Source organism: Antechinus flavipes, chromosome 5, assembly GCF_016432865.1.
Source record: "Antechinus flavipes isolate AdamAnt ecotype Samford, QLD, Australia chromosome 5, AdamAnt_v2, whole genome shotgun sequence".
In the NCBI taxonomy this organism is placed as follows: Eukaryota; Metazoa; Chordata; class Mammalia; order Dasyuromorphia; family Dasyuridae; genus Antechinus; species Antechinus flavipes.
In genome coordinates this window covers 200,294,064-200,314,903 of record NC_067402.1, presented here as the reverse complement: position 1 = coordinate 200,314,903, position 20,840 = coordinate 200,294,064, and the positions used below count along the sequence as shown (strand labels likewise).

The following is a 20,840-nucleotide window of genomic DNA, read 5'->3' as shown; positions in this document are numbered from 1 at the left end:
CCTTACTCACCACTTAATTTTTTTTTTTTTTAATAATCATACCCTCATATTCAACTCATACCTGTATCCCCTATCTAGGCATATATTCTAATTGCCCTAATTAACATGAAAGTTTTCAGAAGTTACAATTATCATCTTCCCCATGTAGGAATGTAAATATTGAATCCCTTATGACTTTTCTCCCGTTTACCTTTTCAGACTTCTCTTGAGTCTTGTATTTGAAAGTCTATTGAAATGTTCTATTTAGCTCTAATCTTTTCATCAAGTAGGGTTAAAGTTCTCTTATTTCAATGAATATCCATTATCCCTCGCCCCCTGAAGAATTATACTTAAGTTTTTCTGGGTAGGTGATTCTTGATAGTAATTCTAGCTCTTTTGCCCCTAGAATATTATATTGTAAATGCTTTGATTCTCTAATGTAAAAACTTCCATATTTTGTGTTATCCTGATTGTGGCTCTACAATATTTGAACTGTTTCTTTCTGGATGCTTATATTTTCTCCTTGACCTGAGAGCTCTAGAATTTGGCTATATCAAAGTTTTCATTTTGGGATCTCCTTCAAGAGGCGATTAGTAGATTTTTCAATTTCTGTTTTAGCTTCTGGTTCTAGAATATCAGGGCAGATGTCCTTGATAATTTATTGAAAGTTAATGTCTAAGCTTTTTTTTTTTTTTTTTGATCATGGCTTTCAGGTAGTCCCATAATTCTTAAGTTATATATCTTGAATCTATTTTCTAGATCAATTATTTTTCCAATGAAATTGTTCATACTGTCTTCTATTTTTTCATTCTTTTGACTTATTGTTTCTTGATGTCTCATGAAATAATTAGCATTCCCTGGCCCAATTTTCATTTTTAAGGAATGATTTTCTTCTGTGTGCTTTTGTACCTCCTTTCCCATGTGGTCAGTCCTCTTTAAGAAGTTCATCTCCTCAGTAAATTTTTGTCTTTTTCTATCTGGACAATTCTGTGTTTCAAGGCATTCTTCTCTTCCTAGGATTTTTATGTCTCTTTTCTTTTACAATTTGGCCTACCCTGTTTTTTAAGGTGTTGTTTCTTCATTCGTGTGTGTGTGTGTGTGTGTGCGCGCGTATGTGTCTCCTTTACCAAACTGTTGTCGTTTTTTCCATGACTTTCCTCACTCCCATTTGTCCTCTCAATTTTTTCTCTATTCCTCTTTCTTGACTTTTAAAATCTTTTTGGAGCTTATCCATGATCTGAAGAAATTCATATTTTTCTTTGAGGCTTTTAGATGTAGCAGTTTTGACTTTATTATCTTCTTCTGAGTTTGTATTTTAATCTTCCCTATCAACACATTAACTCTGTATAGTAATTTTTCCCCCTGCTATTTGCTCATTTTTCCAGCCTATTTCTTGACTTTTTACTCTAAAGTGTGTCTGTCCACTCTGAAGTGAAGGGGTCACTGTCCCAAGCTTCAGGTTTTTTGTGTAGATGTTTTCAGAGAGAATTCTGGGGACCAATAAGTTTTTGGTTTTTCCAAGATGGAATGGTCTAGGGAAAGTGTATTTACTTCTCTTCTGGCCTGTGCTCTGGTCTATAAACAACTACAAGCACTCTTTTCTACAATGGAATTATGAACAGAGCTTGATACTGCAGGGGATCCTGTTCAAATATTCAGATATAATCATTAAGACCATAAATTATAGAAAAAATTGTTAAACTGCTTTGGTTAAAGAGTTTCTTCACTGTGAGATCCTGAAAACTACAGATCTGGACAGGATTTATATTTTTATATTCCTTTGCCTTGGCAGAGACACATAAACGAGAAAATCAGTTACCTTAAGATCCAGACTGCTAAGACTTACAACATCATCATCTTTTTCTTTTCGTTTTCTTTTCTATAAAAAGAGAAAAATTTATTTAGGTTCTCAAATTTCATAATCTTTTAATAAATAATAAATCACTTAAAAACAAACAATTCCACATAACCTGAAAAGTCATATTAAAAAAAGAGTGAAGTTGCACAATTACAAATGTACTCTTACATATAAAAATTTGGGAAGCAAGTCATAAGAAAATATGGTTTTCTAAAATAAAAGCTAAAATGGCAGGATGGTTTAGTGAACAGAAAGCTCAGAATCAGGAAGGCCTTGATTTCAGTTCTTTGATTCAAGTTGACGGTGTAACCATGAGTAATCCCCTTATCTCTCAGTCTTCTAGGATTATGCAACTCTATGACTATAGCTTGCAGGAGAGCTTAACTTGCATTGAAACTAGAGGTTTAGTGTTTATATCGTAATAACAAAAAGCAGAAAGAGGAAAAAAAATGGCAGGCTTAATTTATTTACCTGGATAAATATTACTTTTTTTTTTTTTTTGCTACCACCCACCTGAATAAGCTGAATACACACACACACACACACACACACACACACACACACACACACACACAGTATTTTGTCATTTTGTACAATGTTTTGTTTAGAGAGTTATATATGTTAAGGCTAGGAAAAACCTTGAAGATCATCTAATCAAAATATATTTTAAAATCAGGAAATAAAAGTTAAAATCCAAAATACATCTTTATTTTTAGTTATATGGAAAAAAATCATTTTCTAAAGGGAATAAAGCAAATGCCTCTATACCTAACCATCTTTGCTCTTTGAGGATACTACTTCGTTTATCTTTCTTAATCAAATGGTCTCTTATTAAGCATGGTAAGCAGGATTATAAGTAAAATTACCTCTCTAAAAGAGAAAGAAGGGAACATCTCTTATTAAATTTATCAAAACAGATTATTTAAATAGAACTAAAATTCTTAAACAAGAGAAGGATTAGTAAAATTTTTTTGTAGACAAGTCTGGTTGAGTTCAACTAATTTACAAAGCTATTGTATTCAATATTTTCCCTTAGGGAAAACTAAACATATTACTTCACATATTCACCAAAGGATTAAGAACTACTTTTAAAATAACAGATAAATGTATCTGTGAGTCAATTAACTTGATAATATGTGTAATTATTCATTTATTAAAAGTGAGGAAATTAACACCCCCCAAATTAAAAAATTTAAAATGAAAGTTCTTATCCATGTATGTATGCATGTATGAGTATATAGTCCTCTCTTCTTGTTTCTCTATACAACTTCACTTAATGATCTCATGAACTCCCATGTAATTACCATTTCCATGCTGATGATTCTGAAATCTATCTATCCTGCCCCAACATTTCAACTGATCTTCAATCTTCAATCAGTTCAATGTCCAGAACTTACTATCTTTTCCCCTAAACCCTTCTGTTACTGTTAGGGACAACATTATCTTCCCAGATATTTAGATTGGCAATCTTAAGAGTCATCCTCAATTCTTCACCATCTTTCACCTCCCAAATCTAGGCAATTGCAAAGGTCCGTTGATTTTATCTTTGCAATATCTCTTGAATATGATCCCTTTTCTTCTCTAATATTGGAATTACTCTAGGAGAGACCTCATCTCTTCATACCTGACCTATTCCAATAGGATGTCAGTGGGTCTGCCTGTCTTAAGTCTCTCTCCACTTCAATCCATCCTCCATTCAGCCATCAAAGTGATTTTCCTAAAGTGCAGGTAAGAACATGTCAAACCCCACTCCACTCTCACTCAATAAAGTCCAAATGATGTCTTCTCGCATCAAGGATAAATACAAAGTAAGCTATTTGTTATTCAAAGTCCTTCTAAACCTAGGCCTCTCTTATCTATCCAGTCTTCTACTCTGTGGTCTGTGGGCAATTCCAAGAATAAGACACCCTACCTCTCAACTACAGGCATTTTCTCTGGCTATCTCCCAAGCCTGAAATGGACTCTCCTCTGCTCTGCCTACTGACTTTCCTGGCTTCAAGTTCCAACCTCAAATCCCAAACCTCTTTAATTCTAGTGCCTTTACCTGCATTAATTATTTCCTATTTATTCTGTAGATAGCTTGTTTTGCATGTTATTTGTATACAGGTTGTTTTCTGATTAGATAGTAATTTCCTTAAGGACAGAAACTACCTTGCTTTTTTTTTTTTTTTGTATCCTCAGCTCCTAGCACAGTGCCTGGATAAAGAGTAGGCACTTAATAAATGTTTAATGATTGACTGATGTATATAGGAAGATCTTGAACATATGGCAGTGGGACCATTCCCAATCTGAAGTAATCAGGTGTATTTTAAAACTAGATAGATTTGGTTTAAAAATATGTTTCTGAACAGAACTAACCAGAGTTCATTTTTAATGCACAATCTTGCAAAATTTTGATTTTAGACAATAAGGTCACATGCACTAATCATGAAGAAGAAAACTGTAACATGAAAATTTGGTGATCCTTAAGAGATTCCTTAATGTTAGAAGAAACAACTATACAGGTAAATTTCTTATGAAACAACATCATTTACATATAGTTCTGATAAGCACAATTTGTCATTTATCGAAGCTCAAGTGGTATGATATGTTAAATCTTTAGAGACAAAAAAATCAAGCAAAAAGGTACATAAAAATTAAAAAAAAAACATATATATGAAACATGAAGTTTGACATGTTAAATTTAAGATCCAATGCAAGAAAATGGAACTACAAAGAATCAATAAATATTATAAACAATTTCCCCCCATTTTCTTTTTATTTCTCCTTTTGTTGGGGTTTTTTTGCTCTTACAATTTTTTTCTTACATACACATAAAGTACTAACTGAACTGTTATGTCATTTAAGTTTTTATTATCTTAAAGAATGGTAAATATTATATAAAATGAAAATAATGAAGAAAGAAGTATAGATTTTTCAGTGGCACATTTGATTCACTGATTACCCTCCCTCCTGCTGATGAAAGTATTTAAAGATAAAAATTTCTCCAAGAACTACTTTAGCTATGTGTAGTAAACTGTTTCATCATAGTCATTTTCTTTAATGAAATGGTTTATTTTTTCCATAATTTGTTCTCTGACACACCAATTCTTTAGAAATAAATGATTTAGTTTTAATGTGTAAACGTTTTGCTGAATTGTTCACATAAAATCTATATCAAACTACATACCATCTAAGTAAAGAGGTAAGGATGGGAAGAAGGGAGAGAATCTAGAACTGTGGGCGACTGGTAATCCTTAATAAGAACAGGAAAATTCAGAAGAAGGTTTTGGGGGAAAATAAGAATTTTGTTTTAGACAAGCTAGTTTAATGTGTTTATATGATATCCAGTTTGAAATTCCCAATACAAAGTTGAAGATCATAGCTAGATAAATATATCAGAGAATGATCTGCACCAAGATAATAATTGAATACATAGAAGCTGAAGAGATTACTAGAACCAAGAGAAGGAGAATACAAAAAGACCCATCATGAAGTCTTAGGGACACCCATGGTTAACAGCTAAAATCTGGATAAAAATTCATCAAATTAGACTGAAGAAAAAGGAAGAGAATCAGGAAAGAGTAAGGTCACAAAAAATTAAAGAGACAAGAAGAAGGTGTTTGATCAGGTCAAAGGTTACAGAAAGATAAACTAAGAAGAGGATTAAAAAAAAAAGTCATTAAATAGTATTAGTAACTTTGGAGAAAGGTAATTCAATTGAATGGTGAGAGGAAAGGAAATGGAGCAGCCATCCTTCATTCTCTGAATTTCTCCACTTCTTTCTTCTATACCTCCTGCTTTTCAGCTTCCCTTTTATGTAGCCTTTCCTTAGTAGAATTAAGCTCCTTGCGAATAAAAACTGTCTTCATTTTACTTGTACTTGTATCCCCACAGTGTAAATACTTAACTCAATGGAGACAGTTTTCTTTAAGGAGTTTTAACTATAAATGAGAGGAATGACATAGGACAGACAACTCTACAAGAGATAGAGCAAATGCAGGATTTTTTTTAGAATAGAGGAGACAAGGACATGTTTGTTAACAGTAGAAAAAACTGACAACAGACAGGGTGAAACTGAAGACAAAGGAGGAGAAGAATAATAGATGAAGCAGTCTGTTGGAGAAGACAAGTTTGAATGGAATCAAGAATGCATGCAGAGGGTTTGGCTTAGCAAGAACAGAGTTACTTCTTTATGTAAATGTGTGAAGAAAGAGGAAATAACAGAAAGCACACAGGGGATATGAGATGAGGAGGAAAGGAAAGTAGGGCCAATCCACTGTTGGTCTCAACTTTACAATGAAATATGTGACAAGATTCTCAGCTAAGAGGGTGGAGAAGGAAGAGCTATAAAAGAAGCATGAAATAGGCATTTATTAAGCGCCTATCATATGCCAAACATTTTTCAAATATTTGATCTAAACAACTTCAGGGGAAGAGAATGATTTTGGGTACTATTATTATCCCCTCTTTACAGTTGAGGAAACTAAGGTAATTGGAGGCTAAACAGGGTTGCCCAATGTTACACATCCAAGTAAGCTGTCTGAGGTAGAATTTGAATTCAGTTATTCCTTATTCCAGAACTAGAACTCTCAAGGTTTAAAGAGAGATAAAATGATCCAGAAAGGTCACTGTGGTGAGAAAGTGAATCAATTAGGCAGGCACAGAAGGATTGCCCTGCTGCAGTTATGTAACAAATATGTAATAGAACCAGTGAAGCATTTTCCTGTTCTCTAGCATGTGAGCAGGAACAATGGCAGTGGAGGGTAGGAGTAATCCAAGGCTAAGGCTTGGTAGGGGAAGATCTTTAAGAGGAAAAGGAGGAATGGGACTGACAAAGCAGACTGTGTAAGGTTAAAGTGATTTTAGAGAGTCATAAAACCTACAACTGATTTTTAAAATTTATTATTTGGGTTTCTGGAATTATTGTTTCTTAATCTAAATGGGCCTCTCAGTTCTTTCTACATGCCAATTAAGCTTATTTGACATTGTTGCTATTTTTACTCAAAATTATGCTATAGCAATTGAAATAATACATCAGTATGTACTATATGAAGAATGTTAAATCTATAGGATTCCAACTGCTAAATTTTAAAGAACTTTGTTAAATATATACTCACCAAAGTGAAATCCCAGTGTGGCCCAGGTGTTAGAAATGTGAAGGAACTGCCTCTTCGAAGGGAGTATCTATTAGTAGAAAATACATAAAATAAATTTATGAGATACTAAGTTACAGTGGCAGCTAAAAATAAAGTTGATTATAATTTTAAGGATACTTTTAAAGTAGTCTGAAGAAACAGTTAAGATATTTAACAACAGAATTAAAACCTCAGCTCCATTTATTCTCTTGCCCTCTTCCCCCATTGGCTAATACATTTTCAGCAGTAAGATTAATGTTATTTTTTTTTAAAAGCACATTAAATAGAGTTTCTTACTATGATTTTTTTTTAACTGGCAGGAATCACAAGTAGTTATTTAATTTATTCTCCTCCTATTTTTATCATCTAAAATCTGAAAAAGTCAAGTGTCTGTATTTATAATTAGATTATCTTTGAGAAATTCTATAGTATTTTTTAATGACTCCAAGCTTCTCCTGAAAGAAAGGTTGATCACTTTAATATCAATATTCATCCAAGGATACTATATGATTATAAGTCATGGAATATCACAATCTCTAAAAATTAAAAGATTAAGATCATAGAACATCAGCATTTCTAAAGAATTAAAAGTCGAACATCACCCAAAGAATAATGAAGAAATGCATGGTAGGTATGAATGCATTGTAATATATTACTAATTTAAGAACTTATAAAGGAATAGCATGAGGGATATTACAACAACAAACAAAAAGTATGATAGGAAAAAGTAAACTAGCCACATAGCAAAAGCAACTAACTTATGGACAGCTCAGAGAATCACAGTATTTTAGAGGTGAAAGAGACTCTATCAGCCATTTAGTCTAACTTATCCAAGAAAGAAATCCTGCTATAATACAGTTGAAAAGTGCTCAGCTCCTTGAAGTTCCCCAATGAGGGGAAATGCACTACATATTCTAGTTTGGAACAGTTTAAATTGTTGGGATCCTTTCCTCTACATTAAATTTAAATATGCTTCTTCGTCACTGCCATTTACTGTGGCTAAGTATATGATCCTTTAACTGATTCTCAAATGATTACATGAACAAAAATATTCAATGTTTATCATGCACTGTGATAAGTACTGGACATACAAATGTAAAAAGTAAAATGGTCTCTGCCCTCATAGAGCATATAATCTAATAGAGGAAAAAAAAACACCGAAAAGAATGGTAGCCAGAGAGGAATATTTTTGGTCAGGGATATTATAGGGATGGTGAATGTATTCATAAGACAACTGATTGACATGCTCTTTTCTAGGAATGGCATTATTCATTTTATTACTATTCACAGAACTAGAGGTGGAAAGTAAGTAGAATGAAATGGTATGAAGATGACTGGGAAGCAGCAATGTGGTGGGTATGAATTTGGCCAACTATAGTGAATATTCACCAATCAGAAGTCAGGGATCCCAGGGCATTGGTATTGGAAAAGAGATTGAATAACAGAACATAATCATATGGCACCGGATCGCAAAAAGACTCTGATAGTAGTATCCCTTCCTATTTTTCAAACAGTTTATGTAATGTTGAAAGGAATTGTTCTTTAACCATTTAAAAGAATTCACTTGTGGGAACAAAGCGAAGATGGCTGAGAGTAGACAAGTCTTCATCTGAGCTTCATCTGAGCTTCCTCAGATCAAGCCTCTGAAATATTCGTTTTGGGATGACAGAACCCACAAATATTTGAAGTGTAACAAATTTCCAGAAGAAGATACTTTGGAAGAACTTCAGAAAGGGTCTGTTACAATCAGGCAGGGGGAGAGGCTGCTGTGGGGAGTCAGAGGCAGAGAGCCAGGGCTTTGCAGTATCCCACACTGGGGAGTCTACTGGGAGGCTCTTATGCTGCTCTGTCTTGGTTGCAGGCCAATGGATCAGCAGATTGTCTGTGAGACACCCCAAGTAGTTGCAGCGGGCAGTGAGCTTCTGAACCCTAGGAAAAACGTCTACCCAGCCCCAGTGGTCATTGTCCCTCTGCCTTAAGAGCAGACCTCAATCTTTAAAAAAAAAAAAAAAAAAAAAAAAAAAAAAAAAAAAAAAAAAAAAAGAAAGAAAAAAAAAAGAAAAGAAAGAGAGAGAGAGAGAGAGAGAGAGAGAGAGAGAGAGAGAAGAAAAAGCAAAAAGAATTCTAACCATAGGCAGCTTTTAAGGGGAAAGAGAAGAACAGACCTCAAACCCTGAGAATCCTAAAAGCAAATCATCTCCAGATGAAGCCTCAAAGGTATATGAGTTGGTCCTCATTTCACAAAGATTTCTGGGAAGAATTAAAAAAGAATCTTAAAAGAGAAAGAAAAATAAGGAAGGAAATAAGAACTTGGCAAAAGAGTTTGGAAAAGAAAACACAAATTATCTGTAAGACGACTCTTAAAAAAAAAGACTTGATGGGGCAGCTAGGTGGCACAGTAAGTAGAGCATCAAGCCTGAAGTCAAAAGGACCTGAGTTCAAATCTGCTCTCAGACACTTAACACTTCCTAGCTGTTATGACCCTGGGCAAGTCACTTAATCCCAATTGCCTGGGGGGGGAGGGGGGAGGAAGAAGATGCAAAGGAAAAAGCATATGATTCCTTAACAAAACAGATTTAATTAAATGGAAAAGGCAAATAACTCCTTACAAAATAGATATGAAAAAGAAACAGAATTTGTGAAATGGAAAAAAAAATGCAATGAACAAAACACCTCATTTAAAAGTTCAATTGGCCAAATGCAAAAGGGGATTAAAAAAAGTTAACTGAAGAAAATAATTAGAATTGAACAAATAGAAGTAAATGACTCAATTAGACTTCAAGAATCAGTCAAACAAAATAAAAATAAACAAACAAACAAATACAAATAAATAAATAAAATGAAAAAACAGAAGAAAATATAAAATACCTCATTGGGAAAAACAACTGACCTAGAAAATAGATCTAGGAGAGAAAAATCTAAGAATTATTGGACTTCCTGAAAACCATGAAAAAAAGAATCTAGACATCATCTTTCAGGAAATCATCAAGGAAAACTGCTCAGATGTCTTAGAACTAGGGGATAAAATAGCCATTGAAAGAATTCACTGATCACTTCCTGAAAGTGACCCCAAAATGAAAACTCTAAGAAACACTATAGCTAAATTTCAGAATTATCAAATCAAGGAGAAAATATTGCAAGCAGCCAGAAGGAAACAATTCAAATATGGAAGAGTCACAATCAGGATTATCCAAGACCTAGTAGTTTCCATTTTAAAGATCAAAGGGCCTAGAATCTGATATTCCAAAAGGCAAAGGAACTTGGATCACACACAGCCTAGAATCAATTATCCAGCAAAATTGAGCATTTTTTTTGTTGTTGTTGAGACAATTGAGATTAAGTGATTTGCCCAGGGTCACACAACTAGGAAGTATTAAGTGTCTGAGGTCACATTTGAACTCAGGTCCTTCTGACTTCAGGGCTGGTACTCTATCTACTGTGCCACCTAGCTTCCCTGAGCATTATCTTCCAGGGGAAAAGATGGACAGTCAATGAAACAGGTGAATTTTATTTATTTCTGATGAAAAGACCAGAGCTGAATAGAAAATTTGATCTTTAAATGTAGCACTCAAAAGAAACATAAAAAGGTAAAAAAGAAAAGAAAAAAAATGTCTTTTTAAAAAAGTTAAAAAGCTTATATCCCATATCCCTATATGGAAAGACAATATGTTTAACTCTTGAGATCTGTAACTCAGTTATGGGTATACTTAAAAGGTGCAAATATAATTTGATTTTATTGTGATGATATAAAAAAGAAACTAGGGGAGGAAAAGTGATTCTACTGGAAGAAGAGGAAGAGGAACTTAAAATGGAGTAAATTGCATCTTATGAAGAGGCAAAAAAAACCAAAACCCAATTATAATTTTTTTAAAAAGACCATTACAATTGAGGGAAAAAAGGAAAGGGGATAAGCATTGTGTAAATCTTACTCTCAACAAATTTGGCTCAAAGAGAGAACATCAGACACATTTAGCTTCACAAAACAGTCTCACCCTATAGGGAAGTAGGAGGGGAAAGGGGAAAAGAAAGGGGGAAGCTAAGAGAAGAGAGAATAGAAGTAGAAGGGGAAAGTGATAAGAAAGGGGAGGGACTGTAAAAGAGAGCTGTTTGAGGGAAGAAGTGATCAGAAGCAAAATACTGGGGAGGAGGAAAAGGGAGAAAGAAAAGAAAAAGTATAACTGGAGGTAGACAAGATGGCAAGAAATACAGTTAGTAATTTTATCTATGAATGTAAATGGGATTGAATGAGACTAATTGGGCAAGACTAGGCCTAAGTCACATGATCCCTATTCCCAGAGCAGGAAGATCAGGCTTTGGGCCTCAGGTTGCAGTAAAGCACATGATCTCTATGCCTAGAGGTTAAAACCCTAGATCAGCTACAGGAAGTGACATAATCTACAGGAGACAGACAATTATTGATGACCACTGGTCAAGGATGGTTACTTCCTTTTAGTCTATCCAATAAAAAGGCTTGGGTCTTTTGCTATTTAAATCCTGACAAGCTTCTGGCTTGTCAGGTTGATGAGCACATGGTGGGAGCTAAGATGGCTTTCCGATATGCTTGGGCCTCTTCTTGCAGTAACTAACTAAATGCTTTCTCTTTGTCCCTGAAGATGTCTCTGATTAGTTAATTTGGGAAAGAGGGTCCAGCACCTGTCCCACACAGTTTATGGGGGCTTGTCCAGGATCTGTGGCTTCCCAGAGAAATGGATGGGATCCTGATTCAAAGTAAGTGCCAGGTTGGGTCCTTGAGATCAGACTCTCAACCTTCCTTTCTGTGAAGAATGGGCGTAGAAGAGACACTCAGATACAAACAAAAGCACACAAGTCTTCAAAGATGAAGAAGCCCAGGTGAAGGTGAGCCACATAACTCAAGCATGTATAATCTACCAGGGCACTGTCTGTTAATGTCCTTGGCTGTCCTTAAGCATCGTGGGCCCTGGGAAGGAGTGGGCCAGGAAGGAGGGTCTATAAACTATAAACTAGTGCTCTGCTGTTGGCTTTGGAAGCTAAGGAACCTACTTCTGAGCTTGGTCGGCCGAGTTGCTGAGGAATTGATGCTGTGTTTTACAAGGGATTAAGTTATGAAATTGGATACTCTGAAGAGAGGGAGCAGTTCAACTTAAATCTTTGGAGCTAAAAGGAAAAAAAGTGCACTTGATGGGATATTTCTGTTATGTGTGGGGAAGAGATGGTTCTTTTCCATGTAATTTTTCTTTGTCATGTATATTCTGTTAGAGCTAGAATTTGTTAAAAAGGGAAAGTCTGTTGAGAGTAATAACTGGAGAATTTGACAACTGGTCATTTCAAGATTCCAAAGTGCTGAGCATAAAGCAAATGCTATATGGGTGTTAAATTGGGGCCTCTTGGAGGATAGTGCATAGAATAAAGAAAATGTCTTTCTTTCCCTTCCCCCATTCCCTGACTGCAGCAGGGATACATGGAGCTGGAGGGAGAGAAAGAAACTATGCTTAATCAGATCGATGAAATTTGTTATTCGGGATGATAGTCAAAGCAATTTTATATTACTAGAAATTTAAAGCTGTATTTGATTTGATTTTAAGTTAAAATATATGTTATAAAAATAAAGTTCTAGTACTTTACCTTAGGGGAGGTCACATGTTTGTATCCCCTTAATTAGATGGTATGTTGTTTTCTAAACTGTATACTGGGTAATTTATAAAATTATGAGTTATGCCTTAAAATTTTGTCAGCTCTGTTGTTGAAATTTGGTCCAAAGTAATTTAATTATGAATCTTGAAGTTTTTTTTTTTTTTTAAAGGTGACTCAGCAAAAGAACTCTGGGAGATGACTATGAACTACTACATAGAATTCCCAATCCCTCTATTTTTGTCCACCTACATTTTTTTATTTCCTTCACAGGCTAATTGTACACTATTTCAAAGTCCAATTCTTTTTGTACAGCAAAATAACTATTTGGTCATGTATACTAATATTGTATTTAATTTATACTTTAACATATTTAACATTATTGGTCAACCTGCCATCTGGGGGAGGGGGTGGGGACAAGAAGAGGAAAAATTGGAACAAAAGGTTTGGCAACTGTTAATACTGTAAAATTACCCATGCATATTACTTGTAAATAAAAAGCTATTTTTTTTTTTGAAAAAAAGGGTGATAACCTAAGAAAAATTGATTTACAAAAGTAATTAATAATTTTTATGGTGCATTTAGTTAGAAGGGTTACTGGTTTGGGAACATGTTAGAGAAAGGCAAAGAGTATGCTGGAAAAGGAGGAGAGAGAGTATGTTGGAAGCGGGAGGAGAGAAATGGGATGTTATAGGGGGAGAGATGGCATGAGAGAGAAAAAAGGAGAAAGAAAGAGGAAGGAAAATGAATGATGTTTTGGAAATAGGGGGAAAAGAGGGAGAGAAAAGCACAGCATGTTGGAAAAGGAGAGAAGAGTTAAGTTGGATAGGAAGGAGCAAGCTCCTAATGCAACTTGCCATTTGCCAGGGAAAAGGAAATACCTCATGAGGCTGGGGCATGTCTTTGTCTGGCAGGCTGGATCCTGGGGGACTTGTCATCCCAAAAAGTTAGCTGTGAGAAGTGGGGTCAAGCAGCATGGTAGAGTTGGAAGAAATGCCATGTGGAGTGAAAGGAGTAAGAGAACCTTGTCAGGTTAGATTGTTAAGTGACAATCTAATGGCTGCTCTTTAACAAAATGCAACTCTTTGGAGTTCCCTTTCCCCTTGCTGGTTGAAACATTAGTTGTTTAAAGGAACAGTCTACATTTACATGGTGTTAATAACTGAATGTTTTATTTTTATTTTTCAAGTCTATGCTGCTCTAAGAAGTTTGTTGGAACTGCAAGTTTTCTGAAAGCGATTTATTTCTACATAGGTGTCCATCTGTCTTCAGCAAATTATTTAATATTTATCTAAGTGCATCATGGTCTCCTTGTTAAATGTGATCTATCACTTTTTTGAAGCTATATTAGAGCAGAATTTTAACCTGATTTGATAAGTTAATAGGGCTATTTCCAAAAGTTTATAGGGACTCCTTAATTGGAGGAAGTTGACATAACACTTTTTTTTTTAAGAATGAAGATGTTATCTGGGCTTATATCCCAAAGAAATAGTAAAGAAGGGAAAGGGACCTATATGTGCCAAAATGTTTGTGGCAGCCCTGTTTGTAGTGGCTAGAAACTGGAAATTGAAATGGATGCCCATCAATTGGAGAATGGCTGGGTAAATTGTGGTATATGAATGTTATGGAATATTATTGTTCTGTAAGAAATGACCAGCAAGATGAATACAGAGAGGCTTGGAGAGACTTGCATGAACTGATGCTAAGGAAATGAGCAGAACCAGGAGATCATCATACACTTCAACAACGATATTGTATGAGGATATTCTGATGGAAGTGGATTTCTTTGACAAAGAGACCTAACTCAGTTTCAATTGATCAAGGATGGACAGAAGCAGCTACACCCAAAGAAAGAACACTGGGAAATGAATGTGAACTATTTGCATTTTTATTTTTCTTCCTGGGTTATTTTTACCTTCTGAATCCAATTCTCCCTGTGCAACAAGAGAACTGTTCGGTTCTGCAAACATATATTGTATCTAAGATATACTGCAACATATTTAACATATATAGGACTGCTTGCCATCTAGGGGAGGGGGTGGAGGGAGGGAGGGGAAAAATCGGAACAGAAGTGAGTGCAAGGGATAATATTTTTTTAAATTAATATTTTATTTTATAATAACTTTATATTGACAGAATCCATGCCAGGGTAATTTTTTTTACAACATTATCCCTTGCACTCGTTTCTGTTCCGATTTTTCCCCTCCCTCCCTCCACCCCCTCCCCTAGATGGCAAGTAGTCCTATATATGTAAGGGATAATATTGTAAAAATATTACAATAAAAAGTTATTACAAAAGCTAAAAAAAAAAAATGAAGAAGTTATTCATGTTAATTCCGATAAGGTTCTTTTATGTGAAATTAGGATAATCTATATAAATTTTAATTGATTATAAATTATCTTAAAGTTGTATCCATTATTTAAAGGGACTCTGAAAATAATAGTTTTTGCCTTTGTCCCTTTGAACATGTTTCTGTTATGGACAATATGCAATTTAGAATTTTTCTATGTATTGGGCATTTTATTTTATTTTTTAAATTTTTTTATTATAGCTTTGTATTTACAAGATATATGCATGGTTAAATTTTCAGCATTGACAATTGCAAAACCTTTTGTTACAATTTTTCCCCTCCTTCCCCCCACACCCTCCTCCAGATGGCAGGTTGACCAATACATGTTACATATGTTAAAGTGTATGTTAAATACAATACACACACACACACACACACACACACACACACACACGTCCATATAGTTATTTTGCTGTACACAAAGAATCAGACTTTGAAATAGTGTACAATTAGCCTGTGAAGGAAATAAAAAATGTAGGCGGACAAAAATAGAGGGATTGGGAATTTTATGTAGTGGTTCATTCTCATTTCCCAGAGTTCTTTCGCTGGGAGTAGCTGGTTCTCTTCGTTATTGAACAAATGGAACTGCTTTGAATCTTCTCATTGTTGAAAGGGCCACATCCAAAAGAATTGATCATTATATAGTATTGTTGTTGAACTATATAATGATCTTCTGAGCCTGCTCATTTCACTCAGCATCAGTTCATGTAAGTCTCATGTAAGTCTTTCCGAAATCATCCTGTTGGTCATTTTTTACAGAACAATAATATTCCATAATATTCATATACCACAATTTATTCAACCATTCTCCAATTGATGGGCATCCACTCAGTTTCCAATTTCTGGCCATTACAAAGAAGGCTGCCACAAACATTCTTGCACATATAGATCCTTTCCTTTCTTTAAGATCTCTTTGGGATGTAAGCCTAGTAGTAACACTGCTGGATCAAAGGGTATGCACAGTATTTTTGGGCATAGTTCCAAATCACTCTCTAGAATGGCTGGATGTATTCACAATTTCACCAATAATGTGTCCCAGTTTTCTCACATCCCCTCCAACATTCCGCATTATCTTTCCCTGTTATTCTAGCCATGTATTGGGCATTTTAAAAGCAAAATGATTTGTATAATACTGAACTTAAAATCTTTAATTTTAGATATGAAAGATAAGCTGTGAACTTCCTAAGATGAATCTCTTACTGTGATCCTCGAGCTAGATTCATTTGAAGCTTTGATTAATGAGAATTAATAAAATCTCTTGGGACTGCAGCTGATATTTTTTTGAAGTTTTAAATTCAGGTATAACTCTGATCATCAAGCCAGTGATCCAACATCTGAAAAGAATATGCCACATGCTACTCAGAAGAAATTGTTACAGGTGGAAGTTAGTATTTGGGAACGAAGGTAGGATCCTCCTGACTCAATTTCCCAGTGATGTTCTTTTTGAATAAGAACCCACCTGATTATTCCTGAGTCTGGCTTATGGTGGAATTGTTAAAAACTAGAGAATTACTTAAATAAAACTGAGTTAAAGATGCTTTATCTTGTATGTGCTCTCAGGTCAAGACTTGAAGGACCAGTTTGGATGTTATTTAAATCATGTCCCTGATTTTTCCTTTTATAGCAAATTTCTATAATCAGAGCAAGTAATCAGTAGAAGATATGAGACACAAGACACATATACAGATGATATTTTGATTTGTAGCCCACCCCTGGAGAATTCTCTGGTTGCTGCTATAAAATCTTTATCTCTTTTGCTTCCTGGAACTAGAGTTTCTTTGTCTGAAGGCCCAATTTGCCTAAATATTTGGAGCCACATCCCACATTCCCTTTTGCTAACCGGGAGAGGAGGCAGACAATCTTAGCACATCCTGATTAGACCAAAGTTTTTAGGACCCTGAAAGCTAAACTAATTTTCTTAGAGCCTTTTACATTGTGCATTGATGGAAGGCCAGGCTAGATCGTAGGGGTCTCTGGAACCCTATCCTAGACCTCTTGCTTACTTCTCAAAGATCTATATATTGACTTCAAATGAGTTTTTCATGTTTTGCATGATGGGGGGAGGGGTGCTATATGGAAAGAAAGGGGATTTTTGACAGCCAAACAATTTCCCATCAAATATGCCAAGAAAACAATTACTGCAAACTGTCCATTGGCCTAGAGGTTTCTGTTGTTTCCTAAAGGAAGGGGAATTCACTTAAGATCAAGGGAAACAAGCTTACAGATCAGTTGCTTGTGTTGCTGATTGTTTGCTCCTGGCCATGGCAAATTTAGTTCCCCAATTCCTGACTCTGGTATTCCCTCATATAGTTCCCAGGCAAGAAAATTCTGAAAGGACTGCACATGTGCCTCTTTTAGGGGCTTCAAACTGTTTTCAATTTTGTTAACACCTGTACTAATTGGTAAAAGCCTCACCTTGTAAAGCTCTAGGGTTTTTGCTGGGAGATATCATACTCACTGAAGGGCACAATGTTCCACGCATTGCCCCTACTCCTTTGAGGAAAAAAAAGCAAGAATTTGGGGAAAACATTCTTTGGTATCTATCCTAAGAAAAGCTATTTGAAGGAGAGACATTTATGATAGCCTCATCTTCCCCCCAGCCTTCCTCTGGGTGGAGTTCCTGGTTACTTTTACTGTCCTTAGTAACCTCCCTATTAACTTCACTTTTGCTTATTGTTTCTTTTTTGTTCATATTTAGTCCTTGTATTTGTAATAAACTTGTGAGAGCTGCTTCTTCCAGACTCTGAGCCTTGAAATTCCAACAACTTGATCAACCTGAAATCAACCAAGACCTGATTCTGACACTCAGCATCGGACACCTCTGCTGCCGCAGCCTATAACTCACTCATCTCCCCTCTTCAGTGCGGACTGCAATGGGTAGGGCCAGCTCTATGCCCCTTGTCAGTGAAGCAGCTCCAGAATGAGACCTTTCTTTCTTTGTCCCAAATGAATCTGGGTCTGAACTGCTTGAGGTGGGAAGGATGTGAAATGGCCCCAAGACCCTCGGACCTCCACAGTGCGGTAGTTCTTTGGCTGCCAGATGCCAATCTGTTCTGTGATGACTGGGTCTCTAAGCTAGATAGTGGAAGTTGGTAGAAGTGAGGTTTCTGATTCCTATTTATTGTTTTAAGCAGCAATATCTTGTTACCACTTGCTTATACACTTAATCATTAGAATAGTTCAAGATTTAGCCAAGTTCAGGAGTAGCTAAAGTGGTTCCTGTAAACTCCCACTGATGTGATATAGGTTCTAAATGGTAGAGGGCAGATTATAGTCAGTACTGAAGAAGGACCAGTCTGAAGGCCTAGGTCACAAAGATGCCCTAGCGGAAGATGTATCTATTGGGGTGAGAAATCTTCAAACAGATGAAAAAGAGTGGGGACTGAATGGGACTGAGTCCCATTTCTCAAGTCTGAGTCTAGGCCTAAGTCGTGTGATCCCTATTCCCAGAACCAGAAGATCAGATCTTGGGCCAAGGTTGCAGGAAATCACATGATCTCTGGACTTAGAGATCTCTAAAAGATTAAAGATTTTAGGTGAGCTACAGGAAGTTGCAGGAAGTCAATGACCCACAAGAGGCAGACAACATTGGTGATCGTTGGTCAAGGATGGTTATTTCCTCTTAGTCTATCCAATGAAAAAGCTTAGGTCTTTTGCTATTTAAATCCTGATAAGCTTCCCACTTGGCTGAGGAACACATGGCAAGAGCTGAGTGGCTCCCCGGTGTGCTTGGGGCTCTCCCTAAGGGAGTAAATAAATGCTTTCTCTTTGTACCTTTTCATCTTTGTAAGATGTCTCTGATTAGTTAATTTGGAAAAGAGGGTCTAAGCACCCTTCCCACACAGGATGAACTCTCCCATAAAACAGAAGTAGATAGCAGACTGTATTAAAGCCAGAATCTGGTTTACAAGAAACATTTTAAAGCAGAACGATACATACAGAATAAAGCTAAGAAAGCTAGAGCAGAATCTGTTGTGCTTCAGCTGAAGTAAAAAAAAAAAAAAAAAGAAAAACCAGGGGTAGCCAAACTGATCTCAGATGAAGCAAAAGCAAAAATAGATCTAATTAAATGAGATAAAAAAGGAAAGTATATTTTGCTAAAAGGTACCATAGATAATGAAGTATAATATCAATACTAAACATGTATGCACCAAGTGGTATAGCATTCTAATTCCTATAAGAGAAGTTAAGAAAGCTGCAAGAAGAATTAGATAGTAACACTATACTAGTGAGGAATTTCAAACTTGCTCTCTCGGAACTAAATAAATTGAACCCCAAAATAAATAAGAAGTTAAGGAGGGAAATAGAATTCTGGAAAAGTTAGGTATGAATAGACTTTTGGAGAAAATTGAATGGAGACAGAAAGGAATATATATTTTTTTCCGCCAGCAGTACATGGAACCTATACAAAAATTGACCATGTATTAGGGCAAAAAACCTCAAAATCAAATGCAGAAAGACAGAAATAGTAAATGCATTTTATTACATTCACGATCTAATAAAAATTACATGCAATAAAAGGCCAGGGGAAAATAGACCAAAAATTAATTGGAAACTCTATAATTTAACTCTAAAGAATGAGTGGGTAAAACAACAAATCATAGCCACAATTGATAATTTCATCCAAGAGAATGACAATAATGAGACAACATACCAAAATTTATGGGATGCAGCCAAAGTGGTTATTAGGTGAAATTTTATATCTCTATATGCTTACTTACATAAAATAGAGAAAGAAAAAAATCAATGAACTGGGCTTACAACTAAAAAAGCTAGAAAAAGAACAAATTTAAAACCTTCAATTAAATTTGAAATTCTGAAAATAAAAGGGGAGATCAATAAAATTGAAAGAAAACTTTTGAACTAATAAACAAAAGAGTTGATTTTATTAAAAAAAAACAAAATAGATAAATCTTTAGTTAATTTGATTTTAAAAAAAGGAAAGAAAAAAACCAAATTCTTAGTATCAAAAGTGAAAAGGGAGAACTTTCCACCAATGAGGAGGAAATTAGAGCAATAATTAGGAGTTATTTTGCCCAACTATATGTCTAATAAACTTGAAAATCTAAGTGAAATGGACGAATATTTAAATATATATATAGGATGCCCAGATTAATAGAAGAGGAAATCAATTACTTAAATAGTACCATTTTAGATAAAGAAATAGAACAAGCTATTAATCAACTCCCTAAGAAAAAATCTCCAGAGCCAGATGAGTTTACATGTGAATTCTACCAAATATTTAAAGAACAACTAATTCCAATACTATACAAACTACTTGAAAAAATAGGGAAAGGAGTCCTACCAAATTCCTTTTATGACACAGATATAGTATTGATACTGAAATCAGGTAGAGTCAAAACAGAGAAAGAAAATTACAGACCAATTTCCCTAATGAATATTGATGCAAAAATCTTAAATGAAACATTAACAAAGAGATTGCAGCAAGTCATCCCCAGGATAATACACCATGATCAAGTAGGATATATACTAGAAATGCAGGGCTGGTTAAATATTAGAAAAACTATTAGCATAATTGACTATATCAATAACCAAACTAACAAAAATCATATGATTATCTCAGCAGATACAGAAAAAGCATTTGACAAAATCCAACACCCATTCCTATTAAAAACATTAGTGAGTATAGGAATAAATGGAGTTTTCCTTAAAATTATCAGTAGCATCTATTTAAAACATGCAGCAAGTATCATATGTAATGGGGACAAACTAGGACCATTCCCAATAAGATCAGGGGTGAAGCAAGGTTGCCCACTATCACCATTATTATTCAATATTGATTAGAAATGTTAGCTCTGGCAATAAGAGAAGAAAAAGATATTAAAGGAATTAAAGTAGGTAATGAGGAAACCAAATTATCATTCTTTTGCAGATGATATGATAGTATACTTAAAGAATACTGCA

The 20,840-nt window shown here is 35.1% G+C and overlaps 1 protein-coding gene across 1 annotated transcript in view; it reads right to left on the bottom strand.

Moving 5' to 3' along the window:
• NET1 (neuroepithelial cell transforming 1) overlaps window positions 1-20,840 on the bottom strand; it is an 82,968-nt gene that overhangs the window by 48,047 nt on the left and 14,081 nt on the right. The window contains exons 2-3 of the mRNA XM_051962909.1: window positions 6,937-7,003; window positions 1,799-1,858 (exon numbers count right to left, since the gene is read on the bottom strand). Coding sequence (XP_051818869.1) covers window positions 1,799-1,858; window positions 6,937-7,003 — 127 coding nt within the window. The remainder of the gene's footprint in view (window positions 1-1,798; window positions 1,859-6,936; window positions 7,004-20,840) is intronic.